This window comes from Octopus sinensis, linkage group LG7 (assembly GCF_006345805.1).
Source record: "Octopus sinensis linkage group LG7, ASM634580v1, whole genome shotgun sequence".
Taxonomy (NCBI): domain Eukaryota; kingdom Metazoa; phylum Mollusca; class Cephalopoda; order Octopoda; family Octopodidae; genus Octopus; species Octopus sinensis.
The window spans coordinates 88785140-88800839 of NC_043003.1; the positions used below are offsets into that span (position 1 = coordinate 88785140).

At 38.2% G+C, this 15700-nt stretch overlaps 1 protein-coding gene across 1 annotated transcript in view; it reads right to left on the reverse strand.

Annotated features, from left to right (window-relative positions):
* Nucleotides 1–14318, reverse strand: part of LOC115214460 (nucleoprotein TPR) — a 136549-nt gene extending 122231 nt beyond the window's left edge. The window contains exons 1-2 of the mRNA XM_029783658.2: nucleotides 14101–14318; nucleotides 1840–1944 (exon numbers count right to left, since the gene is read on the reverse strand). Coding sequence (XP_029639518.1) covers nucleotides 1840–1944; nucleotides 14101–14251 — 256 coding nt within the window. The 5' untranslated portion in view covers nucleotides 14252–14318. The remainder of the gene's footprint in view (nucleotides 1–1839; nucleotides 1945–14100) is intronic.
* Between the last annotated feature and the right edge of the window lie 1382 nt (nucleotides 14319–15700).

A 15700-nucleotide genomic window follows, 5' to 3' on the forward strand; every position in this document is an offset into this window, starting at 1 on the left:
CTGTACATAGTACCCTGTCAGAGTTAACAAAGGCCAGAAATAGTGGCTTACTCTTAACTACATATTTCTCCTGCAGCTGCCTCACTAGGAGGACAGCATCCATAGTACCACTTTCAGGAACAAAACCAAACTACATCTCATCTAAGTCCATCAAGTCATGAATCAGTTGGACTTATAACTATCTCTGTGACCATAACTTGATCTAGTAATTGGATTCTTCTATAAATGCTTTTTTCTAAGGCATCGTTTTATGCCATTGTAGCAGTTTATGATGAAACCCTTCCTCACTAGATGTTTTGAGCAGCTCTTCAGCTTTCCCTTCCCTTCATGGTCTTTGATCACCTTATCTATGCTGCTGTCAACTAAAATTGCTGGCCCCTCTGTAGCATTAGCATAAGGTGGTCCCTCTTTATTCAAAGAATTCTCCACATTCAACAGCCTCTCATAATAGCACTTCCACTCTACTTTTTGTTTTCCGTACTGACAAGTATGCATCTCATCAATTACATCTTGGTTGTCTATCATAGTCTCACAATCCTTAACACCTCAGAGCAAGTTGGCAAATCTCTTCCCTACTGCTCCCTTCACTAAATATACTAGTCACCTAGCTGCTCTTTTAGCCATTTGGTATTTCTCACTACTACCACATGCTTTCCAGGCCTGTCATTACCCTATCAACTGTACCATACCTTTACTATCGTATCAACTGTATCATTCTACCACCATGAAACTTGACTTGGTTGAGGTTTTTCTCCAGCCACATGCCTCTTTCATTGCCCTGAGCAAGTTACTTCATAAAAATACTTGTGTGTGTGTGTACATCTATCTATGTATTACCAATTTAATATCCACTTTTCCATGCTTGAATGGCCAAAAGAAATTTTGTTGAGGTAGATTTTCCATGATCAGATGTACTTCCTATCGCTAACCCTCCCCTGGAGGTAATATTTCCCCATGATCAGACATATTTTCATGGAAGATTGGAAAGAAAGGACACCGCTTACATGATAGTAACTTTCATCTAGAACTATTGTTATGTCAAGGCAAGGAGACAGTGGCATACACACATATACAATGAGTGTCTTTCAATTTCTGTCTATCAAATCCACTCACAAGGCTTTGGTCAGCCAGGGCTAGAGCTTTAGACACTTGCCCAAGGTGCCATGCACTTGTATGGAGCCTAGAACCATTAGGTTGGGAAGCAAACTTTTTACACCCACCCACCACACACACAGACTCATATACATTTCATTTGTTTCAGTCATTGAACAGCAATACCGATGGAGCACCATATTATACACAAAGTGTTGGCAGGAGAAAAAATAGGGTATCATTGCCTCTTTGGAAAGCAGTCATACTCACTCAGCATTAAAGTAGTTACAAACGCTATATGGTTTTTCCAATGTTGACAGTGGATATACAAGAGATGCAAAAGGATAGCAGAGAAGGTTGACTGAGAAGACTTCATACACAATTGATGCACAGAAGTAGTTAACAATAGGAGCAACAATGACATATTTTTTCAAATACTCTAAAGGTTCCTAAATAGTAGTAGACAGTTTCAATCATAGGACAGTGCCCATTCTGAGCACAACCTTCAAAGGTTGTCCATCACATCAACCCTTCCCTCCAGTACTTATTTAAAGTTTGGTACTTGTTTTGTCTAAGTACCAAACTCTTTTTTTACCATAATTCATAAACATAGGTATCATAATTAGACACAGACATTATAATAGATGTAAGGTATTATAATTAAAGACAATTTCTAAAAAGCTTAAACATAAAGATAAGAAAAAATATCCTGGTTTATTCTACATGACGTCATTTAATAGAACTCACCTAGCTCTTCATATTTTCCATTCAAATCCTTCGTAGATTCATTCTGAGTTTCTAACTGAGAGTTTGCTGTGATTAATTGTTTTTCTAGTTCAAAATATTGTTGCTCTAAAATACAGAAAAGAAACATATAGCATGTTAATGACTTTATAATAAAGAAAAGCTGTATAGATTCAGAGTATCATTCACATATTCAATTTATAAACATGTTATCAATGAGAACATTTAAAGTGATATGAGTCAAATTTCAAGTGATTAGAAATACAGTTAACCCTTTAGTATTCAGATTAGTCTGTCAAATGTAATGCTTATTTATTCACACTGTTTTGAATTACATCATAGCTGATGCAATGGCTTGACATTGTATGGTTAGTGTTGAGAGACTTGATCTATCCAGTTTAAACATAGAACAGGAAGAATATTTAGGCTTGATATGGCCAGTTTGAATACTAAAGGGTTTAAACAAGGTAATCATAGAAAAAATGAACTAAAACAAGTGGGTGGTTGTAATGAAGCAAAAGGGTTAGAGGACAGGAAGAAATTGCTGGAAGGGCTACTATCATAACATACAAACACACTCTCTCTTTCTCTCTCTGGAGTGTTCCTAAATTTTCAGTAAATGCTACAATGTAAGCAATTTCACATATATATTACTAGACATCTGTGACAAGACGTGTGTACACCGTGTCTGTTAAATTATCCGAAAGAAGTGAATTCATGAAGTTTTATCATCATCATCATTTAATGTCCGCTTTCCATGCTCGCATGGATTTGACTGAGGTCTGGCAAACTAGATGGCTGCACCAGGCTCCGATCTGATCTGGCAGAGTTTCTACAGCTGGATGCCCTTCCTAACGCTAACCACCCAGAGTGTGATGGATGCTTTTATGTGCCACCGGCATGAGGGTCAGTCAGGCGGTACTGGCAACAGCCACGCTCAAATGGTGTTTCTTATGTGCCACTTGCACAGGAGCCAATCCAGCAGCACTGGCAACGACCTCGCTTGAATGTTTTTTCATGTGCCACCAGCATTTTTACATGCCGCTGGCACAGATGCTAGTCAGCTGTTCTAGCAACGATCACACTTAGGTGATGCTCTTAGTGCTCCACTGGCACGGGTGCCAGTCATCAAATTTGATTTGATTTCGATTTCACTTGCATCAACAGGTCTTCGCAAGCAGAGTTTAGTGTCCAATGAAGGAAAGATACGCACAAGTGGGCTGGTTACACCCCTTGCATAGGCCACGGGTTATGGTCACGCTTGGCTTGCTGGGTCAAATTTCAGTGTAAAATACATTTTCTGTAAATGAGTGCCATTTCAATGTTGAGGGAATTCCATGTTAGACATCCTGGTATTTCAGGGATGAAAGTTTTGATGCGTAGCTACATGTACTGGCCAAAAATGGATAGAGAAATCAATAATTTAGTGAAAGGCTGTAGAGTATACACTTTAGTGGCAAAATTACTTCAGGTTACTGGATATTTATAGGGTCAGGGTCATGCAGAAAAGATACTGACTCCAGAATTATGTTTCAATATTCCATAGCAGAAGTTGCATTATGTATATGAAACTGCAAGTATGTCCTTGGTCCTAAACTGGCTTTTAATAGCCAGTACCTTGATTTCGTGGTATTAACCCTTTAGCATTCAAATCAGCCCAAATATTCTACTTGCTTTATGTTCAAACTAGCCAGATCTGCTCACTCACACAATACCCAACGTCATTCTAAAGATAAAGACATCACTGAAATCTTAAAACCACAAAATATTAGGTTTAATTCAAAACAATGTGAATAAATAACCATCATATTTGACAGAGTAATCTGAATGCTAAAGGGTTAAGCAGATGAACACAAAATTTAGTATTGTAAAGGGGCACCAATCTATGAATTCACCAGAGAATATGGCAACTGTTCTTTACACAATAGATGAAGTGTGAAGAATTAAATGTATTATTGATCAAAAACACTAACAGTTGATTTGAACTTAAGATTCTGTCTCATATTTTTTTTTTTATCATTTTACTTCTGCACTATATTGGTCTTAAGACTTTTTAACTAACCTTGTTTGAAGCTATATGATTACTAATTTACAAAATCATTGTTATTTAGCCCAGAACAGGCCTGATCCAGCAGACCTATGATCAAAGTCAATGTAACCATTATCATCTCTTTCACATCCCTTCTAACAGTGCATCTGGGGCTACATTACTCAATGTGTTCTTCCTTCTTTAAGTTGGTAAAGTGAAGAGAATTTAATGAATTTACTGATGTAAAGCTGCGGTTCTTGACCTGGCGGTCATTTCAGATTTCTGGGAGGGGGTGGGGTCATGGAAGGTTTGGGAGAAAGTAATCTATTTCATTTATTTGAGGTATTGCAGCAGCTAGCAGTATCATGGCTGAATGCGCTTTGCTCTTGCACTGTGACTCCCATGGCACTTTGCATTCCAAGACTCGTTTGTTAGTTCTCAGCTGCACTGATGTTTATTAATCTCTGGTCACATGATCACATAAACTCCTCTGTGATTGAGTGTGGTGTTGCATTATGTTGCACATCACTGCATTGCTTCGTGCACTGCTGTGTCGTAATGGTAAGTGTTGTATTTTTCCATACATTGTTAAGTTTAATTCAGTATTGTTGCGTCTATTATTTTGCAATTTTGCTTACTATACTTACTTAATACACTTAGTAAAGAAAAATTTACATTGTATATGGAGTTCTTATTTTTCTGTTTGCAGTATGTCTGCCAAGTAGCATACATACAATGAGGCCTTTCTCAAGATGGGGTTCACAAGCATTGTTCAGAACTGTGGTCAAGCCGCAATGCATCATTTGTGCCAATGTCTTGAGTTATGGAAATATGAAGCTGAGCAAACTTAAGGTTCATTGAGAGCCAACTGGTGGATAAAAGCCCGGACTATTTCAAGCGAAAAGAAGCTTCTCTGAAGGTGTTGAGGCAAGAGTATAACACCTCCTGATGGGAATGGATGGGACCACTACATATAAATAGTAGCGGTCTGATTTAGTCAGCAGTTTGTAGTTGGGTCTTCAAAGTCCAGGTGCAGTTTACAGTCCGAATTAGTAGGTTGAAAATATTGATTGCTGGTTTGTAAAAGAGTGTTGGTTCGCTACATGTTTGTTACTGCCGCTCATTCTGTTTTGTATTGTTATAACACTGTAACAGCGTATTCTTTATCTATCGTTGACAATATCAACCATACTATGATATTGGGGGCTTTAGGACATAACATCTGGCAATGAGGATTTCTCAAAGCTCACATAGGTTATTTAACAATTTGTGCATCATACAAATTGGTAAATTATGGAGAACCTATTAGCTGCAGTAATACAGCTTCAAGAGAGGCAACAGGAACAAGTACAGGAGTTGCAGAAGGAAATATTACAACAACAGTTAATTGAGGTACAGTCAAGGAAGCCCAAAACTTCAGTAAGTTTGTTTACGCCAGATAGCATAGCGAACTCAATTTCTGAATTCATTTATAATCTGGAGGAGGGTGTTACATTTCCTGTGTACTATAGTAGGTACGAAGAAATTTTTAACAAAGATTACAAGTCATGGTCAGATGAGGAGAAAGTGAGGCTATTACTATGCAAGGTAGCTCCAGCCGAGCATAAATGCTACTGTAACTTTATATTGCCCAAAATGTCAAGTGAGATTTGTTTGAATTACTCGCAAAGATCTTTTGTGGTAAAAGTTTGTTATTTAACACTCAAATGGAATGTTGGAACTTAACAAAAAATGATGATGACTTTATTACATATGCGAGAGTGGTCAATCATGTGTGAAAACTTTAAACTTCAGGAATTCACTCAGGGTATGTTTAAATCCCTTATCTTCATACAAGCTCTTACAGCAACCCATAAGAAAATCGGGCAAGGATTCTCTCAAAAATGGAGCAAGCGAAACAAGACTTAATCCTACAGACCAGCAGAAGAACGTCAAACAATAATAAATCTGAAGCACAATGTGAAAAAAATTCAAGAGAAAGATTCTGCAAAAATACAGATGTATTAACCCGGTAAGTACAACCAAAAGAGAATGCCAGGGCCCTAATCCATGTTACGGATGTGGAGGCCTACATTTCAGAAAAGAGTGTCCATTTAAAAACTGAAAAATGCTTTAGTTATCAGAAACTTGGTTACAAGAGCTCACACTGCAGGACAAGATTACGTGCGTCAGCAGAAAGTGAATACAACACAAAAACAAGAAAATTCGTACACATAAAAATAAACAGTGAAATAGTAAACTACAGTTGGATAGAGGTAGTGATATTTCAATCATAAATTAGGATACATGGAGAAAAATCGGGAAACTGAGGTTACGTAAAACAGCGAAAATTACACGTGGTGTGTGACAGGCGATAAATTGCATTTCGTGGGCAAAATGTGTACAGACATCATGTTTTGAGGAGAAACACGCAAAGCAAAAATATTCATTGTGGAGAATACAATCAATATGTTCAGTGCAGATTGGTTGGAGTTATTTGACTTCTGGCCCCTCCCCATAAATCTCTACTGCAAAAACATAAATGGTTGTCCCATTAAAAATAAATCATCTGAGGCATTGAAGAGAAAATTGAAAAAGATGTTTCCTCAAGTACTATCGGAGGACATAGGTTCATGTAAAAAGACTGAAACCTGCTTTAAACTAAGTGAAAATGCTGTGCCTGTATTTAAATCTAACAGCAACTGAAATTGTAAATGAAGAGTTGGACTGACTGTAAAAGAGTGGAATCGTGAAAAAGGTGGATTATTCTAAGTGGGCGGCACCCATGGTGTGCATTAAAAAGAAAAATAAGATTAGGCTGTGTGCAGATTTCTCTACAGGATGAAACAACTGCTTAAAAACATGCCACCATCCACTCCCAACTCCAGAGGACATTTTTTGCAAAATTAAATGGTGGAAACATTTTCTCCAAATTAAATCTGACTCCAATCTACCGATTAAAGTAAATGACACATGCTCAAAGTATCTGATAATAAATACACATAGAGGATTATACAGTTATACCTGGTTACCTTTTGGATTAAAGGTTGCGCCAGCAATATATCAGCAAATCATGGACGCTATGTTATCTGATTGTGACTTTGCAATCCCTTATTTGGATGATATATAGATCAAGATTAATTGAAGTGAACAGCATGTGAAGCATATAAAAGCTGTGTTCAAGAAAATTAAAGAGCATGAGTTCACTTTGAGCGAAGATAAATGTGAAATGTTTTGCTTCAAATTAAGTACTTAAGACAAATAATTGAGAAAAATAGTAGACAGCCTGACCCATCAAAGGCAGATGCTCCAACAAATAAACCAACATTACAAGCATTTCTTGGGCTGGTAAACTACTACCAAAACTACATTCCTAACATGCATAAAGAGCTCCATTGAATCGGTCAGTTAAATACCAAAATGCGTTTGAAGAAATAAAAAAATTTCTAACTGCAGACTTGTCTCTAGTGCATTTCAATCCTGAAATGGACATTGTCGTAGTGTCTGATGCTTCAGAGTACAGAATAAGAGCAGTCTTGCTACACAAGTATAAAGATGGAATTATGAAACCAGTGATTCATGTTTTGTGCTCGCTGATAACGACAGAGAAAAATAGTCAGATAAAAAAGGCCCTATTGATTATCTTTGCTGTAAAAAAATTTCACAGGTTTCTGTTTTCTGTTAAAAACAGATCATCAACCATTGCTGTCAATTTATGGATCAAAGAAAGGGTTACCTACCCAAACAGCAAACCAACTACAATGTTGGGGTATAATATTACTAAATTACCATTTCAAAATGCAGTATATTCCATCTAAAAAAATTGGTCATGCAGACTGTCTATTAAGACTAATTCCCAAAAATACAGAACCACTAGAGGATACCATGATAGCCACACTGCAGGCAGAGAATGAAATAAAATGTATGACTAATGTTATCCAAGAACTGCCAGTAACTGCACAGGACATAATGATGAAATCTGTAGGCTATGAGGATATAACAAAAATGAAAGAAGCTTTAAAAAAATAAGCAGAATAAAAATAGAAAATTTGAGTAGTTTCTCAATATGAGACAATATTCTGATGTATGTGCAAAGAGTTGCAGTACAGACTACATCAGAAAAACATGTATTGCAGCAATTCCACAGTGGACACCCATGAGTGTCAAGGATGAAAGCTCTGAGGACCAGGATATTGAAAATTTGGTGAGAACTTGTCATGGTTGCATGCTCACAGCCAAAGCCCCACTGGTAAAATATCAATCATGGCTAGAGACTGAGAACCCATGGTCTAGGTTACATATCGATTATGTTGGACCAGTGAATGGCACTTACTATCTAATTGTGGAATGTCGACCAGTTCCAGCAGGCAGTTACACTGCAGTGACTGGGAATAATCTAACAGCTGATGTCTTAAAAATTAGAGAAATTCAACTGGAAGAAACAAATTTCAAGAAGAACAATAAACTGTTAAGAAAGGAAGGACACAGCCTGAGGCTGACACCACCTAAGGGAGTTATTGAAAAGACAGAGAGAAGGACAGTGATATACAGAACGCTGTCTATTGCAATTGCAGTAGAGGTAGTTGAACAATGCTTGGGAAGTCAAAGATCTAACGACATACTACACCAGAGGAAATACGGTACAGTGCATGTACACTTCGCGAGTGAACAAGCAATAAAACACTCCACTGTGCCTTTGAGATCAACTAAGTGGATACTACTATCAGCCAGAGTGAGGATTGGTAGAGTGCCCCAGAAATTGATGAGGTGTGGCTGGTGGCAGCCATTCTCTATAATGCAGAAGAGGAAATTACAGAGGTAAACTGATGGAGATATGGCCTTGAGGTGTCGGTTCACATCAGTTTACCAGACCTCCACAAAATTGCAGAGGAACGAGTATTGCCAGACAAGACAAAGCTGAGAGTTGTAGTGGAAGTAAGACTTCCCATATGCTATCCAAGTGGAGTATGGGGACACATGAAAGCTAAGTGTCCCCAGAAACAGGAAGAGAATGTGATGGAGAGGGAACAGCAAGAAGAGGTAGACATACAAGGCATAGAGGAGCAGAGGCCAGTGTAAAATCCGGAAGAAAGATAGTGGTGAAGAGGAAGAAAAGACGAAAACACAGACTTTGCCACCAAGAGTCCTACTGTGGTAATCATGCAGCCAGTGTTAGAATTGGTAGAGTGCCCCCAGAGATTGACAAGTCATGGCTGGTGGCAGCTATCCTCTACAACACAGAGGAGGAGACTAAAATCCTCAAAATTACAACAACAGAGGTAAACTGATGGGGATACAGCCTTGAGGTGACGGTCCACATCAGTTACCAGACCTCCACAAAATTGCAGAAGTAGTATTACCTGACGAGACAAAGCTAAGCATGGTAGTGGAGGGAAGACCACCCATATGGTTTCAGTGTGGAGTACGGGGAGACATGAAGGCTAAGTGTCCCAGAAACATGAAGAGGAGGTAATGGAGAGGGAACAGAAACGAGAGGAAAAGGTTCAAAGCGTAGAGGAGCAAAGGCCAGTAGAAAATATAGAAGAAAAGTATACAGTGAAGAGAAAGAAGATAGGAGAAAACTAGCATGGAGGAGAAAGTAAAAGGAGAGGTAAAAAAGGAAGATAGAAGAGAAATGACAATAACATCGAGTGAGAAACAAGCAGAGAAGAAAGAGATGGAAACACCAGCAACAGCAGAAGAGATTACTGATGGAAATCAGAAAGTAACACTGAAGGGAAAACAATTAAGAACTATGATACAGTACAGAAAAAAATGTAGAAATTGAAAAAAGCAGCACGAAAATGAAAAATGTAATTAGGGTGAAGTTAGCACCTCAACCATGCAATGAAGGATTTAAAGCTGTCTTGCTTGTAAAAGAGAAAGGTGAAAAGTTGAAGGAACTATTCAGGGAAATGATAGAGATATCACCGTTACAGTGTCGATTCAATGAGTTGCTACCAGTGGTGGCATTTGATGACATAATATAAAGGAACTTTTTTTTTTAAAATGATGGAAAAAAAAAAGAATAATGAACTGTAAGTTAATGTGATACATAAACAGTAAAATGGAACTGCCTGCTTGTGGGGGACATTTCATCTCATTTTATTCATAATTTCATCCGCTATGTTTTGTGAACCTCACTGTATTATTTTGTCTATCCTTGTATCGTCCCATCTGTATAAGAGCTTTTGTGCCTAATAAAAGAAATTAGTTCATAGTTTCATCTTCAAAGTCCAGGCATAGTTTACAATTTGAGTTAGTGTGTTGAAAATATTGATTGTTGGTTCGTTACATGCTTGTTACTGTTGCTGTTTCTATTTTGTATTCTTATAACACTGTTACAGTATATTCTTTATCTAATGTCAACAATATCAACCGTACTACGATATTGGAGGCTTGTCACATCGATTCCACTGTTCACTTCACTTGTTAGAACAAAGCAGCGCTGGATGCTTCATACAGCACAAGCCAAGAAGCCTCATACCATTTAAGAGCTGATTAAGCTTTGCATTCTGGAAACAATGAAGATGATTCTTGGAGAACAGCAGGCACACAAGTTGAGGACAATTTCCCTTTCAAATGATACAGTCAAAAGTTGGATTTTGGACATGAGTAGAGGATATTCTACTGCAAGTGGTGACTGCTGTGAAGAGCAGTCCTATGTACTCATTGCAACTGGATGAGTCAACAGAAATCTCATGTTCCCAACTCCTTGTCTACATGAAAAGCAGACGTTAAACGTAATGATGTATAATAATATATATATAATTATGATGCAAAGTAGAGGTTGGGGTCCACCAGGGTTCAGTACTCAGCCCCCTCCTATTTATCATAGTCCTCCAGGCAATTACGGAGGAATTCAAGACAGGTTGCCCCTGGGAGCTCCTATATGCTGACGACCTTGCTCTAATTGCTGAGTCACTATCAGAACTGGAGAAGTTCCAGGTGTGGAAGGAGGGTCTAGAATCGAGGGGCCTTAGAGTCAACCTAGCTAAAACCAAAGTACTAATAAGTAGGAAGGTAGACAATCCACAAATGTCTTCAGGAAGATGGCCCTGCTCGATCTGTAGAAAAGGTGTAGGTAGAAACTCTATAAGATGTACCCAGTGTAAGCTATTGACACATAAGAGGTGCAGCAATGTCAAAGGAAGGCTAACTGGGAAGATGGTTTTTGTATGTGGCAGATGCTCGGGAGCATTAACCTCTGAAAATCTGCAGAAAACAACTTTCGTCACTTTCCAGGGGGAAAAACTAGAAGTAGTTGATAGCTTCCGTTATCTTGGTGACCAAGTCAGTAGTGGGGGTGGGTGTGCTGAAAGTGTAACGGCTAGAGTAAGAATAGCCTGGGCAAAGTTTGGGGAGCTCTTACCTATGCTGGTGACTAAAGGCCTCTCGCTCAGAGTAAAAGGCAGACTGTATGATGCATGTGTACAAACAGCCATGCTACATGGCAGTGAAACATGAGCCGTGACTGCTGAGGACATGCGTAAGCTCGTGAGAAATGAAGCCAGTATCCTCCAATGGATGTGTAATGTCAGTGTGCATGCTCGACAGAGCGTTAGTACCCTGAGAGAAATGTTGGACCTAAGGAGCATCAGTTGTGGTGTGCAAGAGAGACGATTGCGCTGGTATGGTCATGTGGCGAGAATGGATGAAGATAGGTGTGTGAAAAAGTGCCAATCCCTAGCAGTGGAGGGAACCCGTGGAAGAGGTAGACACAGGAAAACTTGGGACGAGGTGGTGAAGCATGACCTTCGAACTTTAGGTCTCACTGAGGAAATGACCAGCGACCGAGACCTTTGGAAATATGCTGTGCGTGAAAAGACCAGGCAGGACAAGTGAGTCCAGCCCACTTATGCATGCCTTTCCTAAATTGGACACACAAAGACCTGTTGAGGCAAGCGAAGTCGATATCGAACCTCATCCGACGACAGGCACCTATGCCAACCCCGCTTTGCTTGCGAAGACCTGTTGGGGCAAGTGAAATCGGAATCGAAATTAAACCAATCCTATGACTGGCACCCGGCAGATGCCAAGACCCCTAGACTGGAGATACGTAAAAAGCACTATCCGAATCGTGGCCGATGCCAGCACCGCCTCGACTGGCTTCCGTGTCGGTGGCACGTAAAAAGCACCATCCGAACCGTGGCCGAAGCCAGTGCCGCCTCGACTGGCTTCCATGCCGATGGCACGTAAAATGCACCAATCCGACCGTGGCCGATGCCAGCCTCGCCTGGCACCAGTGCAGGTGGCACGTAAAAAGTACCCACTACACTCACGGAGTGGTTGGCGTTAGGAAGGGCATTCAGCTGTAGAAACATTGCCAGATAAGACAGGAGCCTTCTGGCTTCCCAGATCCCCGGTCGAACCGTCCAACCCATGCTAGCATGGAGAACGGATGTTAAACGATGATAAATTGTTATACCATTGGAAGTTTAGGTAAATTTTGTCACTCTCTCTCCACACAAAAATGAAACTCATTTCGGCACCAAAAATTGCTTTAGTTTTTCAAATCTATTCTGCAATCTGGGATTACTATATATATTATATCCAGTGATTTTAAGACATAGGAGAAAGATATTTTTAATATTATACTTTTACTTGTTTCACATATACATGAAAAAACTCTAACATGCTTTTTTTTAGATGAATTTATCGTCCATTATCTCTCCACACACTTCCTTAACCTCTGCATTTTCACTTATTCATTTCAAACTTCTTTCAATTTTCAATCTAATGTAATCCACACTCTCTTGAAAACGTATTTCTGTAAAATGTTATCTAAAATTATGTGTAGAGAAAGAAATAGCAAAAAATATTTGAAAATAGAGATCTTTTCGCTTTGACCAGCAGATTTTTAAAATAATTTCTTTGTAACTTTTAAACTTCGTATACTGGTAGAATGTGTTTATAAGACATCTTTTTCTCTTGGCTTTCTTGAGAAAATTCTGTAGTTTGTAAGCTATTTGTTCTTTAATTTCTTGCATTTCGGCAATTTCAATGACCAGGAGGTCATTCAACGAAAAAAAAAAAAATTCCAATGATTATGGGATGCCCCCCCCCCTCTCTATTTTCCTTCTGAACAAAAATAAGAGGCTTGCAGCTTATTAGGTCGTCAGGGTACTTGATTCCACGTGTTTTTTGTTTTTTATTAGTGAAAATCGTGCCGGGTGAAAGGATCAAATAATACCGAAATCTGTAGTTATGCCATTTGTTTCTGGTTATACGTCAGAATTTGAAAACAAATTTATACATACAACTCAACGAAACGAAATGTATACTCGTGTAGTGTCCACTCACCCTTCGGTCCCAATTATAATACCTCTCCCATTATCCCGCCATCCGCTCATTGTCATGATCCAAGTGAGAGGTGTGTAGTACTTTTTTTCATATCTGAAACTATGTGAACCACAGCAAGAAAAACTTAAAAGTTGATTAATCGTAATTCTAAAGAACTTTTCGATCGTTACTTGAAACATATGAACATAGTAGTGGTCAAGTATTCAAAAAATATTATGATCGTTTTTTTGGGTTTTTTTGTAATTATTTTATCTCTTTATTTCATGGATTTACTGTCCCATAATATAAGTTTGTTTTGATAGATAAAAGAAAAACTTTCATGAGTAAAATTATTGCTCTAACAATATTAAATTTAATTACTTGCAAACTCATATTACCATAACATTATAAGAAATCCTTTAATTGCAAAAGAGAAGCTTCAGTTTGTGTGATTAAATTCATTTCATTTTAGCTTTAAAAAGGACAAAATTAAGTTAATTACTCTCGTATTTCAAGCCATAAGAAATATTAGTTGAATAATTTCTATTATTTTAATCCACAACTAGATTTAAATCTCTATTCGGTCGTCTGACCCGCCAGAAGACAATTCTCCCAATAATTTCGCACCAAAGAACAACGCAATAACTTCTAAAACTCTACCAAAATATATCGTCGATGGCAAACGCTGTGGACACAGCTGCGCATTGGGAAAATAGTTTGAGAAAATAAAAATGGCACGCTATACTCAAACATCAATAAGAATAACAAATTTTGGAAGTCTTTTTTTTTTCATTTATTTTAAAATAAGTATGCAGATTTGAAAGCAGTAATGGATTTTCTTGTCGATTTTAATGCAATATAACAATAATTCATTATTATTTATTACTTCGAAAACTAACCAATTCCCAATAAAAATAATCCTCAGTTCTGAGAATTTCTAAAATTTAGAAGAGTTGTTCAAAACAATGACTTACCGCAAGTACAGCGATGTACTTCGAACTTTTCCTTCCATTCATCTGCTTTAGTCTGCAAAGAACAGAGAAAACTTTCTATTTCGGAAACGATGTTTGGAGCTAAGTTATCTAACCATTTGCAATCAGTTAAAAACCGACGAAATTCATCCATGGTTCTAGAACGACATGCATTAACCGTTTTTTCACAACTAACTGTGACGCTAAAGAAAGCGGAAACGGATATTGGTATTCAGGACAACTTCCGGTCCTAACACGCGGTATATTATGTCAGAAATCCTTCGAATATTTTTTTATAATATAATTATGGATAAGATTAAGTTATCAATTCCACATTTAAAACATAATGAATAATACAATCTCAAAATCTTCAATGTTTGTTTTGTTTATTCCTCTTCTGTTATTGACGAAACTTTAACATGTTTTCATTTAGGGGAAAGGTGTTAAGAGGAATGCAAAACCTTTTTATTTTGAGAAGAAAAAAAATGGGCTGAAATATATTTGTTCTCGTTTGACAAACAGTCCTCTTACCACTTTTTTATATGTGAAAATCTGTTGAGACTTATAGCAGTTCGTAGGCATAACTACAGATTGGTGCCCTGTGACTTTATTTTGCCATAACTTCGGAAAGTAGCGCTTATTTTGTAAATAAAATAATGTAGACAAGTCTTCGACGATATTGATTGCAATTATGTTGATAAAATTTAGGATAAACTGGGAGAGGGATTGGGTTGTTCCTCCTGCCTTGACTTTGCTTACTACGAATGTCCAGAATGAGAGCTTTTTTCCGCTTGAAATTCTAACAAACGTCCTACAAGATGACATTAGAACATATGAATTTTAAAGAGAGTTCTGAGAAAACAAACTTGGGAGAAGAGAACCTCAAAAGCGCCTTTCTTCAAAATTTAACTGAAAAGTATGCACTTTTCGGAAAGGGAGTATTATGGAAGGCAAGGTATACAATATCGGCAGAATATCACCTTTTCCCATTATATCTTGTTCTTCATGTAGTTCAGGCGAAGAAAGAAGTTCTTTAAGTACAAAGCAATTTACAACCGGTTTATTTACAAGTTTCACAAAATAGGTGAAGCGTGTTGCTCTCAGCAACCATCTCGAGCTGTGTGCGTGGTGTTGTATCTCCATTAGTGTTGGCACATTGCCTCTGGAGGTACAACAGGCAGACAGGCCCAGCCAGTGAAATGTTCTCAGCAAGCGCTGCTACGTAGAAGCGGAGAGAGAGAATGAATCTATTTCTGTTTTGCCCTTATATACAGTTTGCCATCGTGACACTCGTTGTGATCTCGCGCATGGCAAATGGATGCAGGTGAGGTATCGCTCCAGTCTCAGAGATGGCAATGGCTGCTGCAAGATCTCATCCAATATGGCACTGACTGGTTGTGCCACTACAAGGGCTCCTTCACTCCTGAGTGCGAAAACAGAATATGATGAGTAGAGGCAGTAAACTATGTATAAAATAAGGTCATGAGGGAATTAGACCATTGATGTTTCAAGCAAGACCCTGTTACAGAACTCATCTTTATGATGCAAGACCAACTTCTTATTTTAATCAATGTTTTTAATTTTTTCATTGACAGCACTAGTT